This window comes from Drosophila elegans, unplaced genomic scaffold (assembly GCF_018152505.1).
Source record: "Drosophila elegans isolate 14027-0461.03 unplaced genomic scaffold, ASM1815250v1 contig_133, whole genome shotgun sequence".
NCBI lineage: Eukaryota > Metazoa > Arthropoda > Insecta > Diptera > Drosophilidae > Drosophila > Drosophila elegans.
Window position 1 is genome coordinate 1,095,149 of NW_024545499.1, and position 20,191 is coordinate 1,115,339.

General features: G+C 40.2%; 4 protein-coding genes across 5 annotated transcripts; 2 read left to right on the forward strand and 2 right to left on the reverse strand.

Annotated features, from left to right (window-relative positions):
- Positions 1-334: 334 nt before the first annotated feature.
- On the reverse strand, positions 335-5,298 carry LOC108145113. The gene is made up of 6 exons (XM_017270316.2): positions 4,429-5,298; positions 4,231-4,372; positions 3,588-3,778; positions 865-1,872; positions 664-805; positions 335-563 (listed from the first exon to the last, which is right to left on the reverse strand). Exons 1-6 carry the CDS (start codon positions 5,281-5,283, stop codon positions 388-390), a joined length of 2,514 nt encoding a protein of 837 aa, XP_017125805.2. The 5' UTR covers positions 5,284-5,298; the 3' UTR covers positions 335-387.
- Positions 5,299-5,573: 275 nt separating this feature from the next.
- LOC108145105 (serine protease inhibitor 42Dd) lies at positions 5,574-8,225 on the forward strand. Of its 2 annotated transcripts, none has more exons than XM_017270301.2 (4): positions 5,574-5,735; positions 6,269-7,150; positions 7,787-7,928; positions 7,990-8,225. In XM_017270301.2, exons 2-4 carry the CDS (start codon positions 6,275-6,277, stop codon positions 8,187-8,189), a joined length of 1,218 nt encoding a protein of 405 aa, XP_017125790.1. In that variant the 5' UTR covers positions 5,574-5,735; positions 6,269-6,274; the 3' UTR covers positions 8,190-8,225. The 2 variants fall into 2 exon arrangements, with proteins under 2 accessions (XP_017125790.1, XP_017125791.1); XM_017270302.2 differs by lacking the exon at positions 5,574-5,735 and adding an exon at positions 6,067-6,194.
- Positions 8,226-8,263: 38 nt separating this feature from the next.
- On the forward strand, positions 8,264-20,142 carry LOC108145108. Its single transcript, XM_017270304.2, has 7 exons — positions 8,264-8,394; positions 8,584-9,431; positions 9,497-9,638; positions 9,710-9,826; positions 16,164-17,110; positions 19,728-19,869; positions 19,928-20,142. Exons 1-7 carry the CDS (start codon positions 8,382-8,384, stop codon positions 20,056-20,058), a joined length of 2,340 nt encoding a protein of 779 aa, XP_017125793.2. The 5' UTR covers positions 8,264-8,381; the 3' UTR covers positions 20,059-20,142.
- Positions 13,877-15,001, reverse strand: LOC108145051 (serine protease grass-like). The gene is made up of 4 exons (XM_017270231.2): positions 14,713-15,001; positions 14,605-14,641; positions 14,366-14,550; positions 13,877-14,312 (listed from the first exon to the last, which is right to left on the reverse strand). The coding sequence occupies exons 1-4, from the start codon at positions 14,930-14,932 to the stop codon at positions 13,915-13,917; spliced, it is 840 nt and encodes a 279-aa protein (XP_017125720.1). The 5' UTR covers positions 14,933-15,001; the 3' UTR covers positions 13,877-13,914.
- Positions 20,143-20,191: the final 49 nt, after the last annotated feature.

Below are 20,191 nucleotides of genomic sequence, written 5' to 3' on the forward strand. Positions count from 1 at the left end.
TAAGCTTAAGTATTTTCCCCGCAAATAGAATGGTTGAGTCCGTATCGAGAATGTAATAGTTAAATGGATGCTGGACATGGAATTGGATGGGCTCCGGCTGGAACGGGACCATCGTGGCATTGCACATGACCATTCCTGCAATGAACATGAGAGTCCGGCGCTCAAGTGATTAGTTTATTAAAGGACAGATGAGCGAGAAGGGAATGTTCGGATAACTCTTACAAACTTAATTTGGTAATTTCTTGATATGCTCCCCAGGAATGGTTGTTGCCAACTAAATGTTGTTTTTTGATTTTTACAGAGTTTTCCAAGGTTTTAGACAAATGCACAAATCTCCTTGTTAAGCAAATAGCTGCCTTTATTAATCTGACATAAAATGAGGTAGCATCACAGTTCATCGTGCTCGCTGGAGACGAAGTCACTCTCCTCGAGCCGCACAACAGAGCCCCAAAACAGGGGCAAGTCCTCCCCATGGACCAGGGCATAGGTGAATGGATGATCTGCGAGGAACTCAACCGGTTCCTCGAGCGAGGTAATGGAGCGCTTGTTACGCATCACCATGCCTGCGGGATGGGAAGAAGACAACACAGACACGGATGAACAAATGAGACATGCAGAGGATGACAGATGCAAGTGGAGTACGGTAGAACTTGGAGAACTTACCCGTGGCAGCCGCGGCTTCTGTTCCCTCTTCGTTCACGTCAATGAAGGCCTTGTGTATGATGGCCGACACCTTCAGGGGCTCGGGACTCTGCAGCATCTTGCCGAACTCGGCTTGGTCGCTGAACATCTTCGACATTCCCAGCTGGATGGGAGGAAAGAATTTTAATTGCCACTCCCTTAAGTGCCCAAAAATAAGCTCACCTGCCGGAAAACGTCCGTCAACTCCACTTGGAACTCGGCCTTGAACTTGGGCAGCTTTACTATCACCTGAGTCTTGTGCAGGGCCTGCGTAATCTGCGAGAGAGGCGTCGCACGCAGCTTCTCCTCCAGGGCGGACAAGCCCGTCCTGCTGTTGGGCAGGACGATCAGCATGGAGAGGTCCGAGTCCTTGTAGGGCAGCTCTAGGGCCGTAGCGTCAAGAGCTGGCAGATCGGCGTAACGGAACCGCTCCTTCAAACTCATCATCGGAACCTGGACGCTGCGCGCCGCATCCAAGTGGAAGGTGTCCGGCCGGGTGGCATGCTTTGGGAACTGGTGCTGCCAGGTGCCCTTAAAGTGGATGGCGTTCACCAGCACCAGGCGTGAGTTGGCGTCCAGGGCGCTGGCCGGCACCAGGTCCTTGATTAGGTGGTTGGTGCGCTGCTCCACCCACCCGTTTATGGTGGCAGCCGCCTCGGCGCTCTTGGCGAAGTTGACGCTTTGCGCCCCCGAGAGGAACTGCTTGGTCAGCAGCTGGTCGAACTCCTGGCGCAGCGGGTAGCCCTGCATCACGAAGATCTTGTTGGCGATCCGCAGCACCTGGCTGTCCTGGTAGGCGGCCAGTACCTGGTGGAAGCTCTGGGCGATTTGGCCCGCATCGCTGGAGGCCAGTCCCAAACCCCTGTCCAACTGGGTGGCCGTCTCGCCTTCGGCGCCCAAGCGGGCCATCGCCGCACAGGTTTGGATGGAGAAGGGAGAGAAGACGATGTTCTGGCCGGACTTTTGCGTCGACAGCTGTTCGTAGACGTTGATGGAGAAGAGGGCCAGTCGACGGGCGAACTCCTGGTGGGCGGCGTCGGCCATGGTGACGTCAGACGAGCGGACCAGCGGGCTGAGGGAGAGGGCCAGGCAGAGCAGGGGGAGCAACCAGCAAGCTGTAAGTATCCAAATCGACCGTGGATGAGGTGTGCTCGGTTTCATAAATTTATGTAATTGCAGTGGACTGATGAGTCACCTCCACGAACGGTGTACACAATATCTCTCGGGAATGCCGTTTCGCCGGGGATTCACAAGGCTTTGCTTATCGGGAACGTATATTTACAGCCTGCACCAACTGCTGATTCTCGAAGAGCTTTCTCCAGCGGCTTCGATTTTGTACTTTTCGATTTCTGTTTACTCAAGCGCTACCGCCCTCGACTAATTTGGTGTGACTTTTGAGCAACAACTGAATTTTCTCGACGAGCGTCCAATGTTTTTATGCCCGCATATCTACATATATGTGTTTTTGCCCACAATGCTGTTTCTGTTTCTCTTAAATTCGCCTTCCCAAACGGGTTTTTCTCTTAGTACGTGGCATTTCTCTGCTTTCCAATGCTCTCTGTTTTGGCTAACTCTCTCTAAATGTATATCTTACGCCACTCTCTGTTTCGCTTGTTTTTCTACAGTCTTGTATTTTGGCTTATCGTCGAACTTACCAATTAGCCTTAGGAGATTCATCATTTTTCAATTATTTTTGTCCTATTACTAATGGATCTGGATTGCTGGGCAAACTGAGTGTTTAAAGCGTGCGTTGTAGACTGCCGTGACTCCAGGCCACAACTATTTGCTGCGGCCTTATCAGTCAAAGCTCCGCTTGAGCTTGTTTTTGTTTTCCAGAATAATGAGAATTTTTTGAGCATACTGATAACGGAAGAACGCTACAATTTGTTCCTTTTGTTTTTGCCCTGCCGTTTGGCCATTAGCTTTTAAAAAAAAAAGTATTATACACTGTCAAAAAGCTCAGTACATATTTTTACACTCATCGTCTAGAGGTGTAAAAAATCCTACTTAGGAACTGCTGGTAAGAAAGATTCTGTTGTTTTTTAATTTTTCTTGATTTAAGCTGGTACCGCCTTTTATGATGTGGCTTTTGAGCAACAACTACATTTTCTTAAAGAACATCCGCTTCTTTTATGCTCGTAAAATAAACCACACAATAAATTTTTGTACTTCTTACTCGTCGGCAAAAGGTATATTGTTTTTGTTGAACAGGAAGCAAGGGAAAGAAAAATATGCTTTAAGGTTTTAGGTCTTAGTAATTTACATTTATTGTTTTAATGATATACATTTTTAATGAAAACTAATTTGTAGTATTGATTTTTCAATAGTAATGTACTTTTAGCTAGTATTACGCAGACGGATGGCGCATTGAACAACGGGTATCACGTAGTCGGGAAACTAGACTAAACGTTCTTTCTGGGTTTTCTTTAAATCGTTTTCCCAAAAGGATTTAATTTTCCTGTTTGAATTCGGCGCTCGGAGGTTTGCTTATCGTATAACCAACCATATATTCCCAAGAGTTCAATCTCTTCCATTTTACACAAATTTTTCTTCTATTGTTCTTGATTGCTGAGTACACGTTTAAGTGTACTCAAACTTTTTTGAAAATTTGTTGGACTTCGAAACAATCATAATTTTTCTGCAGAAGTTTGAAACAATATGTCGTCGTTCTCCGTTTTGTTCATTTCTTATTTGTATTTATATTTAACAAAAATTGTGCTTGAATTTATTTTATTTATCAAGCTTTATGAATATGCCAAGTACATACAATTATTTGCTGACAAACTTTATTAGTTTTTAGTAATATGTAAAACATATGAAATAACTTTTACTGATGTCGTTCACTCCACACTAATGTGATATTTTCTTAGTTAGATGGCATAATCACTAAAAATAAACATTCCTCAGGACTTGCATTCATTCTTATAATTACATTTTTTACATTTTTCGGACTTTTCAACCTTTGTCGAGCTAAAGTGACCGACAAAGAGGAAACCATGGACGTTGTCATAGATCGCATAGAAGAAGGGTCTATTGGCATGAAACACTTTTGGCGTACGTTGAGGGGCAGGCATGCTTCTTAATGAGACGACCACAGCTGAAGGAAGTTCGGAAAAATGATTAATAAAATGAGCAACTGTATAATTGTCTTGGGAAAAAATATAGGAAAACATCTACTTTTCATCATAATTTGTATACCCTTGCAAAGGGTTTTATTATATCAGTCAAAAGTGTGCAAAGCAATGAAGGGGACATTTCTGACCCCACTGATGTGACTATGGACGGCAGTTCATATGGTGACGTTGCTTACGAAGATCGTGTGTATAGGAGACTACTATATATATTTCTGTAATTTTGTCGAAAATACGCTTCGAAAGACACTAAACTAGCCTGTGTCCGATGATCTGTTCAAAAGTTATTCAAAATGTACATTTTTTTTGTTTAATTTTAAGGGGTTTACTTAGTAACCTCGAATAATTTTGGATGTGTTGGCGTTCGAAAAACATATGTCACATATCTATTAGACTATATTTTTGCCATTGCACCCACCTGTTGTGGCTGCTGCTTCAGTGCCCACTTCGTTGACTTCAATAAAAGCCTTGTGTATAATCTCTGAGACACTAAGGTGCGTTTGGGTCTTCAGCAATGCGCCGAGATCGGCCTGACTGCTAAATATACGGCTCATGTCCATCTGTTAATAGTTAGGATATATAATTAATAGACATGCACACTTCGATTTCGACTTACCAACTTGAAAGCCTGGGATAGTTCCTGCTGGAATTCGGTTTTGAAGCTAGGAATCTTGACGTCAACTTGTTCCAGGTTCATGGAGGATAACAAGGCCTCTAGAGAGGTGCTAGGTAATTTGCTTTCTAGGATCTCAAGACTTGATTTCTCATCCGGCAATATGACGATCATGGCCAAGTTGCAGGCACTGTAGTTCATTTTAAGGGCAGTGGCTTCGAGATTGGGCAGCGAGGCAAAGGAGAACTTATCGGAAACGTGCATCATTCTCACCTTGACAGGTTTGCCCGGTTCCGAGAAGAACAACTCTTCTTGAGTCTCACTTTCATTAAATCCGATTGACCACATACCTTTAAAGTGAATGGCATTGATGAGCACCAGCCGAGAGTTCTTGCTTAGAACTCCTGGACCGATAATGTCCTTGATCAGGTTGTTGGTCTGAGACTCCACCCAATTATTGATAATACTGGCGGCCTGGTCGCTGCCAAAGTCAATCTCCATTGACTTGGAGTGGAACTTTTTCTCTAAAATGCTGCCGAACTGCTCGCTTAGTTGGTGACCCTTCATAACGTAAAACCCGTTGGCCATTTTCAGGATCGGACACTTCTCAAATGCCTTCAAAACGGCATCAAAACTCTCGGCTATCTCCGGCACAGTTCGCCCTGCAAAGCGGAGTCCCTCGTCCAACTCCTTGGCCGTGGCTGATCCCTCCGTCGCTGCCATCCGCAGCATGCCGGCAGAAGTCCGGACGGACAGCGGGGAGTATATGATGTTCTGGCCGGGATTGGCCCGACATAGCTGTTCGTGCAGACAGTAGGCGAACTGTTCCAAGCCCTGTGCGAACTCTTCATCTTTCATTGTGGGCGAAAGCAGGCAACTTTAACTACTCTTCTAAAAAAGTGTTTGGGTTGTGTATACTTTGCGATAGAAGAGTCAGAGGGTACTCTTTTCGGAAAGCGTTTAAGAGATCGACTTGACTTTTGTTTGGCAAATCATTATAATTGTGAGGTAGATAAGCTATCAACCTGCTCAATTGAGGACGTGTTGATAGGAAGCTTCGGTTTCAGGGGCCAGTCAGCTGGTTCTCTCCACTGCCAACTCTCTTGGAATGTATCTAATCGCGGCACATTCGTTCAGTTCTGAGTCACAGTCATTCCCTGGCAGTAGTCAGTTCCACGCCGGCTGACAGACACCTCGCACCTACTGTAGTGCCTTCCTGTTGCCTCCGTGCAAATCTTCTCCGGTCTAAGTATCAGCGTATCAGAAAGGTCACACGCATTTTCCACCTTTATCAGTGTGCCAAATACAAGGTTATTTCCTTTTCTACGTTGTCTTCAATCGACTTGAATCTTAGTTAAAGCATAAACTTTTATCTAGCAGTTAGTTCAAAATCGGTAGACTTGGTTACCGTAAGCCAAATATAGCATATATATAATTTGAAAGAATTTATCATGCCTTGTGCAGTACGAAAAAATATATAAACATTAACAGCATTATCAGTTGACGTTGATTTTTTATCACTTTAATTGCCTTTGGGCGTTTGTTATAAAGCAAATTAAATGACGAAAGCAAACACTGGAGGCAGACACATTGAACATAACATTATACTTGTATATATATACAGTAGTAGTTCTGTTTTAGTACGTCATCTGACGTATGCAAAAATATTTGACAATAGGATTTTCAAATTATAGTTTGATTAATAGTGGCAAAAATGCAACAATGAACTGATATTTGCTTCTAATTTTCCTTAAGTCGAATACAAAAAGGTTTTGTATTATCTTAAGAAATGTTCTCTGACATTTGCTTAAATTTATAAACTTTAAAATTTCCCTATCCGCAGATCGAGATGAGCGATCCCCAAGAGAGTAGAAATCTGTTTTCCCGCACCCTGATTGATACCATCACCAAGGACGCCCTGGAACAGAGCGATGATGGCAAGGTTAATACGGTTTTCTCACCCGCCTCCGTCCAAAGTTGCCTCACCCTGGCCTTCATGGGAGCCTCCGGGACGACGGCCGAGGAGCTAAGGACTGGACTGCAGCTGGGATCAGGGGATCGCCACCACATTGCCCGCTCCTTTGGAGAGTTCTGGCGGACGAACTGCAACTACGGCGAAAGGGGACCCGTGCTGAAGTCCGTGAACCGGTTGTACGTGAACGATACCCTGGAACTGCAGCCGGAGTTCAACGAGATTGCCGTGGACTTCTTCCAGTCGAAGGCGGAGGCGGCTAAGTTCACCGATTCGGAGGCTGCCACGCAGCAGATCAACGCCTGGGTGGAGCAGGAGACGGAGCAGAAGATCAGCAACCTCCTGCAGTCGGACGCCGTGAGCAACGAGACGAGTGCCGTGCTCATCAACGCCTTGTACTTCAAGGGAAAGTGGCAGAAGCCCTTCATGCCAGAGACCACGTCCCTGGACGCCTTCCATGTGGACCAGGACACTCGCGTGGAGGTGAGCATGATGTACCAGGAGGACAAGTTCCGGTTCGCCGACCTGCCACAACTGAAGGCTCGGGCCGTGCAGCTGCCCTACGAATACTCGAACATCCACATGCTGATCCTGCTGCCCAACGAGATCTCCGGCCTGCGGGAGTTGGAGCTGCAGCTCAACACCGTGGATCTAGCCGACATCGACGCGGCCATGGTCTTACAGGATGTGGAGATTTTCCTGCCCCGCATGAGCATAGAGTACGATGTCGACCTCAAGCAAATACTAAATCAGGTGAGGCTACAGGTTTAATAAAAAATTCAATATAAAAATATAGAATATCAATTTGATAAATTTTTTTTCTTTTTAAAGTTTTTAACTGTAAGTTTAAATCAATTCAAATGTTTTTTAAAACTTTAAAGCCGTTTGTAATATCTATCAAAAAATTAAAGCAAATAGTAAATAAGAAGTACCTCTAACTAATCAATTATTGGTTTATAATTTTTTTTTTTTTTTTTTTTTGGATAAAATAATGGTTTAATATTTTAAAAACACGCTTTAAACTTAATTCAAATCGGAAAACGATATCATACAGCTGCCATAGGAACGATCGAATAATTTAGCTGATAGATCAAAATTTAGATATTTTAAGGAATATTTAATTTTAGCAATAGCTGCAAGGGTATATAAACTTCGGCTTGCCAAAGTTTGCTTCCCTTCTTGTTATAAACACACCACATTCAAAGTCAACAAGACTTATACTTATTCACAATAATTTATTATAAAAATAAATTTTCTACGGAATCTAATACTTACTGTTATATAAATTATAAAAATGAATGAATCGATTTGTATTCAAACATTTTCTACGGAATCTAATACTTACTGTTAATTAATACCTGTTTATATTTAATTATATTTAACTAACAGCTAGGAATTGCGGAAGTCTTCAGTGATAAGGCCCAACTGGACGGCCTCTTTACGTCACGAACTGGTCAGAAGATCTCGGCGGCAAGGCACCGCGGCTACATCAACGTAAATGAGGCTGGATCGGAGGCAGCAGCCGTCACCTGTAAGTCAAGTCGATTGCCCCCCATGACTAACGCCCATCTGACTATCGCCCCCACTTGCAGTCATGAAGATTGTGCCCATGATGCTGAACATGAACAAGAAGCTCTTCAGGGCGGATCACCCGTTTGTGTTCTACATACGCAACTCGCAGGCCGTGTTCTTCGCCGGTCGTTTTGCAATGCCCGGTTCTGGATTTCAAGAGGAGGGCGATGCGAGGGAAGGTTCCGATGCCAGCATGTACAATGTTCAAGAACAGCAGTGAGACCAAATAAAAATCAGCTAGGAAATCCCACTAGAACTCATTGAATTTCAATCTAAGAGAGTTCCCAGTTCCCAGTTCTCAGTAACGAGGTACATAGGTATGAGTCCAGTACATATAGAAGCTCGTCTCGGCACTCTGAGCTCAGTTTACAGAGATACTTAGCTCGGCGACCAGTTCGTTGGAGGCGGCGAAATGAATTACTTGTGTAAGTTGCGAATCGATGTCGGGCAGTGCAGTAAGAGTAGATTGTGGCGATTAGATTACCATTTTTGATTTTAATTGATGCATTAGTCATCTTACTTAGTCGGATAAAATGTTGTTTTATAAGGATAAGTTTGTCTTTGACGCCTTAACGAAGTAAAAGAGTGTGATAATATGAATTTACCCTTTGTAGGCCTGATTCTGTGCGTCACTTCTGTGGCCAGTCAAGCCTCCGAGGAGATCTACCAGCTGCTGGCCAAGAGCCATGCCAACCAGAACCTCATCGTCTCGCCCGTTTCGATAGAGACCATCCTGAGCATGGTCTACATGGGTGCCGGAGGGTCGACAGCTCGGGAGCTGCAGAGTGCCCTGAGGCTGCCATCCGGGGACAAGCAGGCGGTGGCCACCAAATACGGAGCACTGCTCAGCCGGCTCCAGGGGCAGGAGCAGGGCGGAGCCACTCTGAAGCTGGCCAACCGCATCTACGTGAATGATCAGTACAGCCTGCATGCGGAATACAACCTGGCCGTGAGGGAACCCTTCCGGGCCGAGGCGCAGTCCATTAGCCTGGCCAACGGCCCTGGGGCCGCCGCGGGGATCAATCAGTGGGTGCTCGAGCAGACCAGTGGCAAGATCAAGAACATGATCGAACCCGGCAGCATGACCGCCGACGTCAAGGCTTTGCTGGTGAACGCCATCTACTTCAAGGGCCAGTGGGAGTCCAAGTTTGAACCGGTGAAGACCAGAGCCGCCAGCTTCCAAGTGACCGCCGACAAGAGTGTGCCCGTCCAGATGATGATGCAGATGGGCATGTTCAGGGCGAACTACTTCCGAGACCTGGACGCGCAGGTGATCGAGCTGCCGTACCAGAACTCCAACCTGTCCATGACCATCTTCCTGCCCCGCGAAGTCGGCGGCTTGGGCTCTCTGGAGGAGAAAATCGGTGGCTTCGCCAGACCGCTGGAGGCCAAGGAGGTGTATGTGAAGCTGCCCAGGTTCAAGATCGAGTTTCGTGACGAACTTAAGGAGACCCTAGAGCAGGTGGGTTGACTCTGAATGTGACTCTGGCAAATATCTGGTTTCGCCACTCACAAATTCCATTGCAGCTGGGCATCCGAGAGCTTTTCACTGACAACTCGGACCTGAGCGGCTTGTTCGGCGATAAGTCAGGCGGAAAAGTCAGCCAAGTCTCGCACAAGGCATTCCTGGAGGTGAACGAGGAGGGAGCAGAGGCCGCGGCTGCCACAAGTAAGAGATTTGGTTATCGCAGATGACTTCGCACTACGTACGTCACATTCACTGTTTTCGTTGATCCCCAGCTGTAGCCGTCACGAATCGAGCGGGCTTTTCCATGTTCTTCGTGGCCGACCATCCCTTTGCCTTCGTCATCCGCGATGCGAGTACCATATACTTCCAGGGCCGTGTTGTTAGCCCTTAAATAAATCTGAAAACAACTTAAGTGTCTGACTGTTTTTAAAAAATACTTGGAAATTCTAAGAGGCAAGAAATCTTCAGCTTATTATTTAATAACTTTGAACCCTTAGAAGATTTAAACCAAAGTTTTACTTATTATGTGATTGGTTTAGCAGCTATTCTACAGCTTACGTAATTAATAGATAAAATAATAGAGACTACACTAATAAAAAAATGGAATAGTAAAAATAAATATCTGACTATTAAATTTAACATTAATTTAAAATTTTAATAAATTATTAAATCATAATTTAAAATACAATGCGTATTAAGTATCATGATTTAATTATTTAATTTAATTAATGTTGAAAATATTAGATTTAAAATAGCTCATATTTGAATTAAATACATTTTATGTATTATAAATATGGTTTAAATTTTAATTAAATTAAATGACATTAAAATCAATTCCGAATGAAGTTAAACGTAAAATTTTATTTTTTCATATTTGAAATAACTAAAAACTGCAATGGATGAAAATTAAAAGGAAAATATTCAAATTAAGTACAACAAAGTTGGTTTTCTATGTTAGTTTTACCATTGCAAATAATTAAAGCTAACTAATAAGTTATCTTCTAGAAAACTATTTAAAGATGTTGACTGAACTTTGGTTTCACATAAATAATAATTGCATAGTGGAAAAAGAATCACGCAAATCTCTATGGAGTAACTCACCAGTCTACTCGAGTTCAAACCGATCGTCTGATGTGAGGTTTACGACCACTACTCAGGTTCGAGATACACCATTTGTAAAAATAAATCGCTTGGTCTTTGGTGGAGTCCGTTTCATTTGCTACTCTTGCAACTTTGCTAATCCGCCATTGCCTCTTCAACCAAATTTAATAGCAATAAAATACAGAAAATCATAATATATATATTTTTAAAGGTAATTTAAAAGCCATAAGTTCTTCCACCTCAAACAGAAAAGTTATTCATCACAATTGTACTCTTGATTGGCTCCTGTTTATAGCAAATAATAATTAGCACAGTAATCTTTGTCAACAACTATTATTACAGATTTGGTCATACTTGTGAAAGAAAATCAAAACATTAGTTAAAAAAAACCCACAAGTGAGCAGATAAGCTTTTGGAAAAACCGGCTACACGAAAAACATAAATCTAAAGTTTGACGTTTTAAAGTTTTTAAAAGCAAAGTAAAAGAAAATTTGTATGAAGCGTTTTTTTACTAATACTTTGCTAATTTTCTCTGGGTTGTTATATATTTGCGGGAATGATTCTAAATTGTAGTTGCCGTTTTCTAATCTATACATTTTTTTACCCTTTCTTAAAATTATTTTATAAGTCAATAAATACAATAAAGAAAGAGCATATACAATTATAAGATACTTATAAATAAACAGGAAGGAAAGCAAACTTCGGCAAGCCGAAGTTCATATACCATTGCAGCTATTGCAAGAATTAAACATTTTTGAAAACATTAAAATTTTGATTTACTTGCGTATATGTTTAAAAACATTGAAGCTGAGATGATTTGCAGCTCAATTAGTAGAGTTATTTTAAATATATTTTTTATTTCTATGGGAGCTCTATGATATAGTCGTCCGATTTTGATGAAATTTAAACCGTAATTATAAAATATTTAAATATCTGCAACATCGGCATAAAATATTACGAGAAATATGTATTTTTATACCCTTGCAGAGGGTATTATAATTTCAGTCAGAAGTTTGCAACGCAGTGAAGGAAACATCTCCGACCCTATAAAGTATATATATTCTTGATCAGCACCACTAGGAGAGTTGATCTAGCCATGTCCGTCTGTCCGTCTGTCCGTCCGTCTGTCCGTCTGTCCGTCCGTCTGTCCGTCCGTTTCTACGCAAACTAGTCTCTGAGTTTTAAAGCTATCTGCATGAAACTTTCCCAAAAGTTTTCTTTCTATTGCAGGAAGTATATAAGTCGGATCGAGCCGGATCGGACGACTATAGCATATAGCTCCCATAGGAACAATCGGAAAAATAAATAAAAAAAAATTATAGCTTTGCTGTTTTTTAATTTTTTTTTAATTCTTCGAGATATAGTAATGGTTAAATATTTCAGAATTACGGTTTAAATTTCATCAAAATCGGACGACTATATCATATAGCTGCCATAGGAACTATCGAATAATTAATCAATGTTTTTAAACATATACGCAAGTTAATCTTAATTTAAATGTTTTCAATATTTAATTTTTGAAATAGCTGCAAGGGTATATGAACATCGGCGTGCCGAAGTTTTCTTCCTTTCTTGTCTGATTTCTGACCAAACAGCTCGCCAAATCGCTACATAAGTTTGTAATGTGTTATGAAAAACACATTCCAAGGTTCTGGAAAAAATTGTTTTTTCAAGTTTTAAAACCAAATTTACAAGTAAAAACATATATCTTTAAATAATAAAAGAAACTTTTAAAATCTATGCAGTAAAACTTTTGTAACAAATTCTCTAAATAACAACTCAATTCCTCGCCTCGAGAGTAGAAGACCCCCTTAATTAATTAGCATAAATTGCCACACAGAGCGCGTTATTAGGGACCGAAAAATTTTAGTTCTCTGTGAAACGTAGAAGCCCTCGCACCACCTTAAAATCCGTACCACTCTTTGGAATTCATCGATAAATTTTAAAAGGTAAGTAAAATCATATTATCTGCAGATTATAGATAATAGTATATTTCATCATTCACCTTTGATGTGATTTCCCTACATAGAGTTTATTAATTGTAAACAAAATGACATCACTGTTTGTCAACAACAGCGCTCAAAGCAAAGAATAAGAGAGCTATATAGGGCCAGAAAGAGAGCAAGAAAGAGACGATTGAAGAGAGAAGTTTTTGCTCTTAATATTGTTCCTTATAGGATTGGTTCTAGTCACGAAATGATGGGAGGAAAATAACGCTGATAATCAAGAAATGCTCATTAATATTTTCTTGTTCATCTTAATATAAAAATCTAATCAATATTCATCATACTTCGGCAAGCCGAAAACTAAATACCATTGCAGCTAGTGCAAAAATTAAAAATTCTTTAAAACAAAAATTATTTGATCATTCCTATAACAGCTAAGAGATATCGTTTACTGATTTTAATAAAATTAAAATCATAGTTTTAAATTATTAAACCATTACTATAGAGTATTTAAAGAATCAAAAAAACAAGAACGGGAGCAATCTTCGGCAAGCCAAAGTTCGTATACCCTTGCAGCTATCTCAAAAATAAAATATTCTTCAAAACATTTAAGTTCTGATTTATTTGCGTGTATGCTTAAAAACATTGAATCATAGAATTAAGATTTTTATATGATTCCGATTTGAATAATTCTGAGCTATCGAATTATTACTATGTTAAAAAGCATTACAAAAAAAAAAAACAATTAAAAAATAGAGAAGTTAAATATATATATATTTTTTAATATTTTGATCGTTTTGATTGGTTCTATATGATATAATCGTCCGGTTTTAATCGAGATTAGCTCGTAATATTTAAATAATAAACCTTTTATACATACCGAAGATTTAAAACAAAAATTTAGAAAACAGCGATGTTATAATATTTTTCCAATTTTTTCCCGACTGTTCTTATAAGAGCTGTATGATATATCCGTCCGATCCAAATTTTTGGGAAAGTTTTATGCAGATTAGTTTCGTTTGCGTAGAAACGCATAGACGCACAGACGGCTTTGGCTAGATTGACTCTCCTAGTGATGCTGTTCAAGAATATATATACTTTATAAAGTCGGAATGTCAACCATCGCAGGGTGTACCCCCTGTACGATTGGTTAATTCATTTTTTAAATTTAGAAAATTTCAGTAATATAATTGAGATAGTCAAACAATATGAAAAAATAATTAAATTGGCCCAACAAATACCAAATCTCATATCGGTTTGTAATATGTAATACGATAATTAAAAAAAAATCGTCTTGCATTTATTAATATTTAACAATGAATTACGGCCTTTGTTTGTTTACTTTTTATTACTTTGTCTTGATTTACACAAGTTCCTGTTAATGTATGATTTATTCAGTAAAATTTATTATTAAATAAATCTTTCTAATTTTAATTTTGGTCAATTGTACTCGTAATCCAGTTTATATAGTGCGTAACATTTGTGTAAACGCTGGTGCCATCACAGGATATTGCTCCAAAGCTGGCAATACCAAACTGGAAAACTCGGGGAATTTTCCCATAAATTAGCTCAGCGGTCAAAGGAGCCCCTGAATCACCAGTACATGTATCGGCTGTCGAGCTACCGGCACAAATCTGGGATTCATCAAGATCCTCCATTCCGAAATAGTCGATGCACTTCTTCAAATTAATATTGCTTAAAGTTGCTGTCTGTAGGATCCGACTGCCATTTCCATCCCCATCTGTTTTACCCCATCCGGTGACATTAAATGATGTAGGTGTTCTTCCCACTTGCTCATTGACGAGCAGACAGATCGGCCTTACAGAGTCTGCGGAAAAGATTTTTGGTTTAGCATTTTTTGTTGACAAGTCTATTATTTACCTGAAAATTCAACTTCTTGAGCCAATTTTACCAGAGCTATGTCATGCTTAAAATCTCCTAGGTTCTTTCCGAATAATGAATGGGAAATCAACCTTTCGATATCAACATCATAGCTTCTCTGTATACAACCGGCCGGTGAGCAATCTTCGCTGCTTTCCCTGTCGTATTCGCCCAAGCGCACCTTACTGCAATCCAAAAGATAATACATTTCTGTATATTAATACAATTAATTATCTTACCTGGGGGAATCGCAATTTGCTGCCGTCAAGACAAAACCTTGAATGAAGTGTTAAATAAACTAATTATGTGGACAATTAAAGAAAAGTTGTTTGTTCTTGAGTACTTACGAGAGGTGATTAGCGTACCACCACAGATCATTTTTAGGTCTTTGAGTAGGATTACCATCCATGGATTCGAGAATATTTCAGCATCTTGTCCTCCAACCACCCGCTTGAACCTCGACAAACGCTTTGTTGTTCCACAGTTCTTTTCCAGCAAGTCAGCCGATCCTTCGTTAGTCCAAAGAAATAGACAGGCTATCACAGCAATTCCTACTTTGAGGACCATTATGCTTTATAGACTATGACACGGAGACTGGATGAATGCCTCTATCGCTATGGATTTTTATAGGAAGGTTGACACACAAACATATTTGCTTATGACGATAAGAAAGTTTATTTTGATATATTATACATATATTAAAAAAAGCCAAGGCCGAAAATTAAATAATTTGGGATCACATTCAAGTCAATCTGATTATATTTCTTAGAAATGTTAAATTTTGACTTTGATTTTTTTATTTATGGTCTATGGGTCACTAGAAATCACCACTCGTAAGGAAGTGTCGTTAAATCAAAGTCAAAATTTTGACTTTAAATGTACCAATTCTTATTTATAATTGGTCTAGCTATTCGAATTTATTCATCTTTTAGTTTTGCTCTATCTGTCCTCTTAAAGAATCTCGTACAATCTGGACAATTCTTGTCCTATATATTAATAAGCGATAAATAGTCTATCTAGAAGCCCATCTAGAAGTATTTACATACAAGCCCGACCACTGTGCAATGGTGTATGTTTTCATATTTAATGAAAAAAGCAAAATCTCAAGTGAAACAAGAGAGAACGCCGAAGTTGAGTTCCCCGACAATTAGATACCCGTTACTCAGCTAACAAATTTCATCACAAATTTTCCCCCAGAAAAAAATAGCCTGTTTTTGGTGGCGCCATCTACCGAACTGCATTGACAACACCACAAACGAAGAGTGAACAGCACCCCACCTTCTGCTACAGCGACCCTGTCTTATGCAGAGCAGCAGCAGGGCACACATGAGCAGTATTTAACCACACACACACATTGACAAGTTTCCCCGTGCAAATTACTCACACAAATTAAGTGCGAGCATTTAATAGATCGACTTTCCAAGAATATACATATATACTTTATAGGGTCGGAAATGTTTTCTTCACTGCGTTGCAAACATCTGACTGAAATAATAGAACCCTCTGCAAGGGTATAAAAGCCTATACATTGTTACCAAACATTTGGCCTTTATATGAATATTCATGTTAGCCAAAAACCTGTTGTTACAGCAGAACTAAAAAAAATCTATCTGAGAAAACCTCTCTGAGCTCAGATAACAATCACAGAACAGTTCATGGACAAATCTAAAACTTGCTATAGTTCAGTTTGCTTCATCATGTCAGGTAGGAGAGATGCTTCCCTCAGACCAAGCGCTCTGCTTGTTTTGAGTCCTTGAATTAACTACTCTTTTACTTTTTCTATGTCAACATCTTACAGCCAAGGCCACGTGGTCACTTTTGCTGCTCCAGGGCTTGATTCTGGCTATGGCGAACACTCTTAACTACTCCAAAAGCGCTGCCGGGGAGGCTCAGTTTGCCTCGAAGCTTTATGGCCAATTGGCCAAGTCCCAGCCTGGCCGGAATATCGTCCTCTCGCCCTCGTCCATCAGGACTGGCTTGGCCCTGGCCTTCCTAGGTGCCGATGGCAGCACCGCCGATGAGCTGAGGCAGGGATTGGGCCTGGAGGGCACTGACAAAAGCGAGGTGGCACAGCTCTTGGGCAAAGGGCAGCGACAGGTGGGGAATGGAGACAAGGGCGAGGACGAGGACGAGGACGAAGACGGGGCCAAATTGAGGTATGCCAATCGGATTTACGTGGCCCAGCAGTTCCAGCTGGCCCAGGCCTATCAGGACTTGGTCAGCTCAAACTTCGCAGCAGCGGCCGAGAATGTGAACTTCGCCCAAAGTGCGGATACTGCCAAGCGCATTAACTTCTGGGTGGAGGAGCAGACCAACCAGCAAATCAAGAACCTCATCGCTCCGGACTCACTTGACGCAGGTACGGCCGCCATCCTGGTCAATGCCATCTACTTCAAGGCCAACTGGCTGAGCACATTCCCAGACTACGCCACTTATGCCCGCGACTTTGTCAATCACGGAGGTCGGAAGGTGAGCGTGGACACCATGGCCCAAGAGGATTACTTTAGGTTCGCCGAACTGCCCGAGCTGAAGGCAAAGGCCTTGGAATTGACCTACATCGGCACAGACATCGTGTTCCTGATCATTTTGCCCCAGGAGGAGCAGGGACTGGCCTTCCTCGAGGAGCAACTGAACGGCCTAGACCTTAATGACATAAGCTCCCAGTTGAGCAGGCAGAAAGTACAGCTGCAGCTGCCCAAATTTAAGTTCGAGTTCGATGTCCCCCTGCAGCCAGTCCTTGAGGAGGTGAGTCTTTTCAAACGATTTCACTCAACGAAACATTCTTTTTACAATAACTTAAACACTAAGATTAACCTTTAGTAATGAAAAGTAGTCTCCCCTGAGCGCTCAGTCACTATTAACTTTTGTCTGTACTGTAGGTTTTGCAGAAAAAGTATCAAAGTTGAAACTTGTAACCGGTGAAACTTCCTTAAGTGTATATTATTTTCAGAAATACAGCGTTAATATTATTAAAAGATAACAACTATAACAGCTATGAAGATATTCCGCTAAATTATTCGATGGTTCGTTTGTTCCGAATTGTAAGCCATTGCATTATATAGAAGTATATTCAAACCAATTGAATACAAGAAAGAAAGCAAACTTCGGCAAGCCGAAGTTCATATACCCTTGCAGCTATCGCAAGAATTAAATATTTTTGAAAACATTAAAATTATGATTTACTTGCGTATATGTTTAAAAACATTGAAGCTATGACGATTTGCAGCTTAATTATTTGATTGTTCTTTTATATATTTTTATTATTTGTATGGGAGCTATATGATATAGTCGTCCGATTTTGATGAAATTTAAACCATAATTCTGAAATATTTAACCATTGCTATATGTCGAAGAACTAAAAAAAAAAATTAAAAAACAGCAAAGTTATAATTTTTTTCAATTATTTTTCCGATTGTTCCTATGGGAGCTATATGCTATAGTCGTCCGATTTTGATGAAATTTTAACCATAATTCTGAAATATTTAACCATTGCTATATGTCGAAGAACTAAACAAAAAATTAAAAAACAGCAAAGTTATAATTTTTTTCAATTATTTTTCCGATTGTTCCTATGGGAGCTATATGATAAAATGATTTTGATAAAATTTTAACCATAATTCTGAAATATTTAACCATTGCTTTATGTCGAAGAACTAAACAAAAAATTAAAAAACAGCAAAGTTATAATTTTTTTTCAATTATTTTTCCGATTGTTCCTATGGGAGCTATATGCTATAGTCGTCCGATCCGGCTCGTTCCGACTTATATACTACCTGCAATAGAAAGACAACTTTTGGGAAAGACGGACGGACAGACGGACATGGCTAGATCGACTCTACTAGTGATGCTGATTAAGAATATATATACTTTATAGGGTCGGAAACGTCTCCTTCACTGCGTTGCAAACTTCTGACTGAAATTATAATACCCTCTGCAAGGGTATAAACAGCGAACGTATAATTTTTTTCGTATGTTCTTCCGAATGTTTTTCTTTATGATATAGCCGCCTGATTTTAGTGAAACCAAATCCTCAAAAGCAGCAAATCTATGTATAATTTTTATACCCTTGCAGAGGGTATTATAATTTCAGTCAGAAGTTTGCAACGCAGTGAAGGAGACGTTTCCGACCCTATAAAGTATATATATTCTTGATCAGCATCACTAGTAGAGTCGATCTAGCCATGTCCGTCTGTCCGTCCGTCTGTCCGTCTGTCCGTCCGTCTGTCCGTCTGTCCGTCTGTCCGTCCGTTTATATGCAAACTAGTCTCTCAGTTTTAAAGCTATCTGCATGAAACTTTCCCAAAAGTTGTCTTTCTATTGCAGGTAGTATATAAGTCGGAACGAGCCGGATCAGACGACTATAGCATATAGCTCCCATAGGAACAATCGGAAAAATAATTGAAAAAATATTATAACTTTGCTGTTTTTTAATTTTTTGTTTAGTTCTTCGACATATAGCAATGGTTAAATAATTCAGAATTATGGTTTAAATTTCATCAAAATCGGACGACTATAGCATATAGCTCCCATAGGAACAATCGGAAAAATAATTGAAAAAAAATTATAACTTTGCTGTTTTTTAATTTTTTGTTTTGTTCTTCGACATATAGCAATGGTTAAATATTTCAGAATTATGGTTAAAATTTCATCAAAATCGGAAGACTATAGCATATAGCTCCCATAGGAACAATCGGAAAAATAATTGAAAAAATTATAACTTTGCTGTTTTTTAATTTTTTTTTAGTTCTTCGACATATAGCAATGGTTAAATATTTCAGAATTATGGTTTAAATACGCAAGTAAATCATAATTTTAATGTTTTCAAAAATAATTAATTCTTGCGATAGCTGCAAGGGTATATGAACTTCGGCTTGCCGAAGTTTGCTTTCTTTCTTGTTATTCAGTAATTTTTTTGAATGTTCCTATGGCAGCTAAATAATATAGTAGTACTATACCACAATAAAAAGTTTTTGGGAAAGGTTTATACAGATAGCTTTAAAACTGAAAGACCAGTTTAGAAACGGACGAATAGTCGGAAAGACAGACATGGCTAGATCGACTCTTCTACTGATGCTGATCAGAAACATATATACATTATAGGGTCGCAAATATATCCCTCACTGCGTTGCAAACTTCTGACTAAAATTATAATACCCTCTGCAAAAGTATAATGAATAGAATGATCGAAACTTGGCTTTCTTTCTTTTTCTAGTTCTTACGACACAAAAATTGTTTAAGAATACATTTTCCTCAGTTTAAAAAGTAACTATTACTAAACAATTTTGTCACTGTCGTAAACTACAGTTCTGCTTGTCAACACAAGACTTTAAATATTTTTGTCTATCCCGAAATAATTTTTTAGTTGGGCATTAAGAAACTATTTAGTCCTGAGGCGAGTCTCAGCGGTCTTCTCAGGGAGTCGGCCCCGCTTCGCATCTCGGAGGTGAAGCACAAGGCCATAATCGAGGTCAACGAAAAGGGCACTACTGCCAGCGGAGCAACCTGTAAGTTCTTCTGTGAAAATGGCTAAAAGCTTTCATAATTGATTATCTTTGATTGCAGTTGTCAAGGCTGAGTTGGAATCCTTCTTGGAGGGAGAGGAAATATTCGAGTTCACGGCGGATCATCCCTTCTTCTTCGCCATTAAGGACGCACAGAGAACCATCTTCCTGGGACACGTCAGCCAGTTCTGATTCGGAATAATGCGATAAGTTAATACACCAAAACTCAATATGTTCTGCTGTCCGCATCCAATAAATGCCAATCTTCGATGTCAAGTGCACGGATACAAGTAGCGACAGGTATATCGACCTTGATGGCTGATTA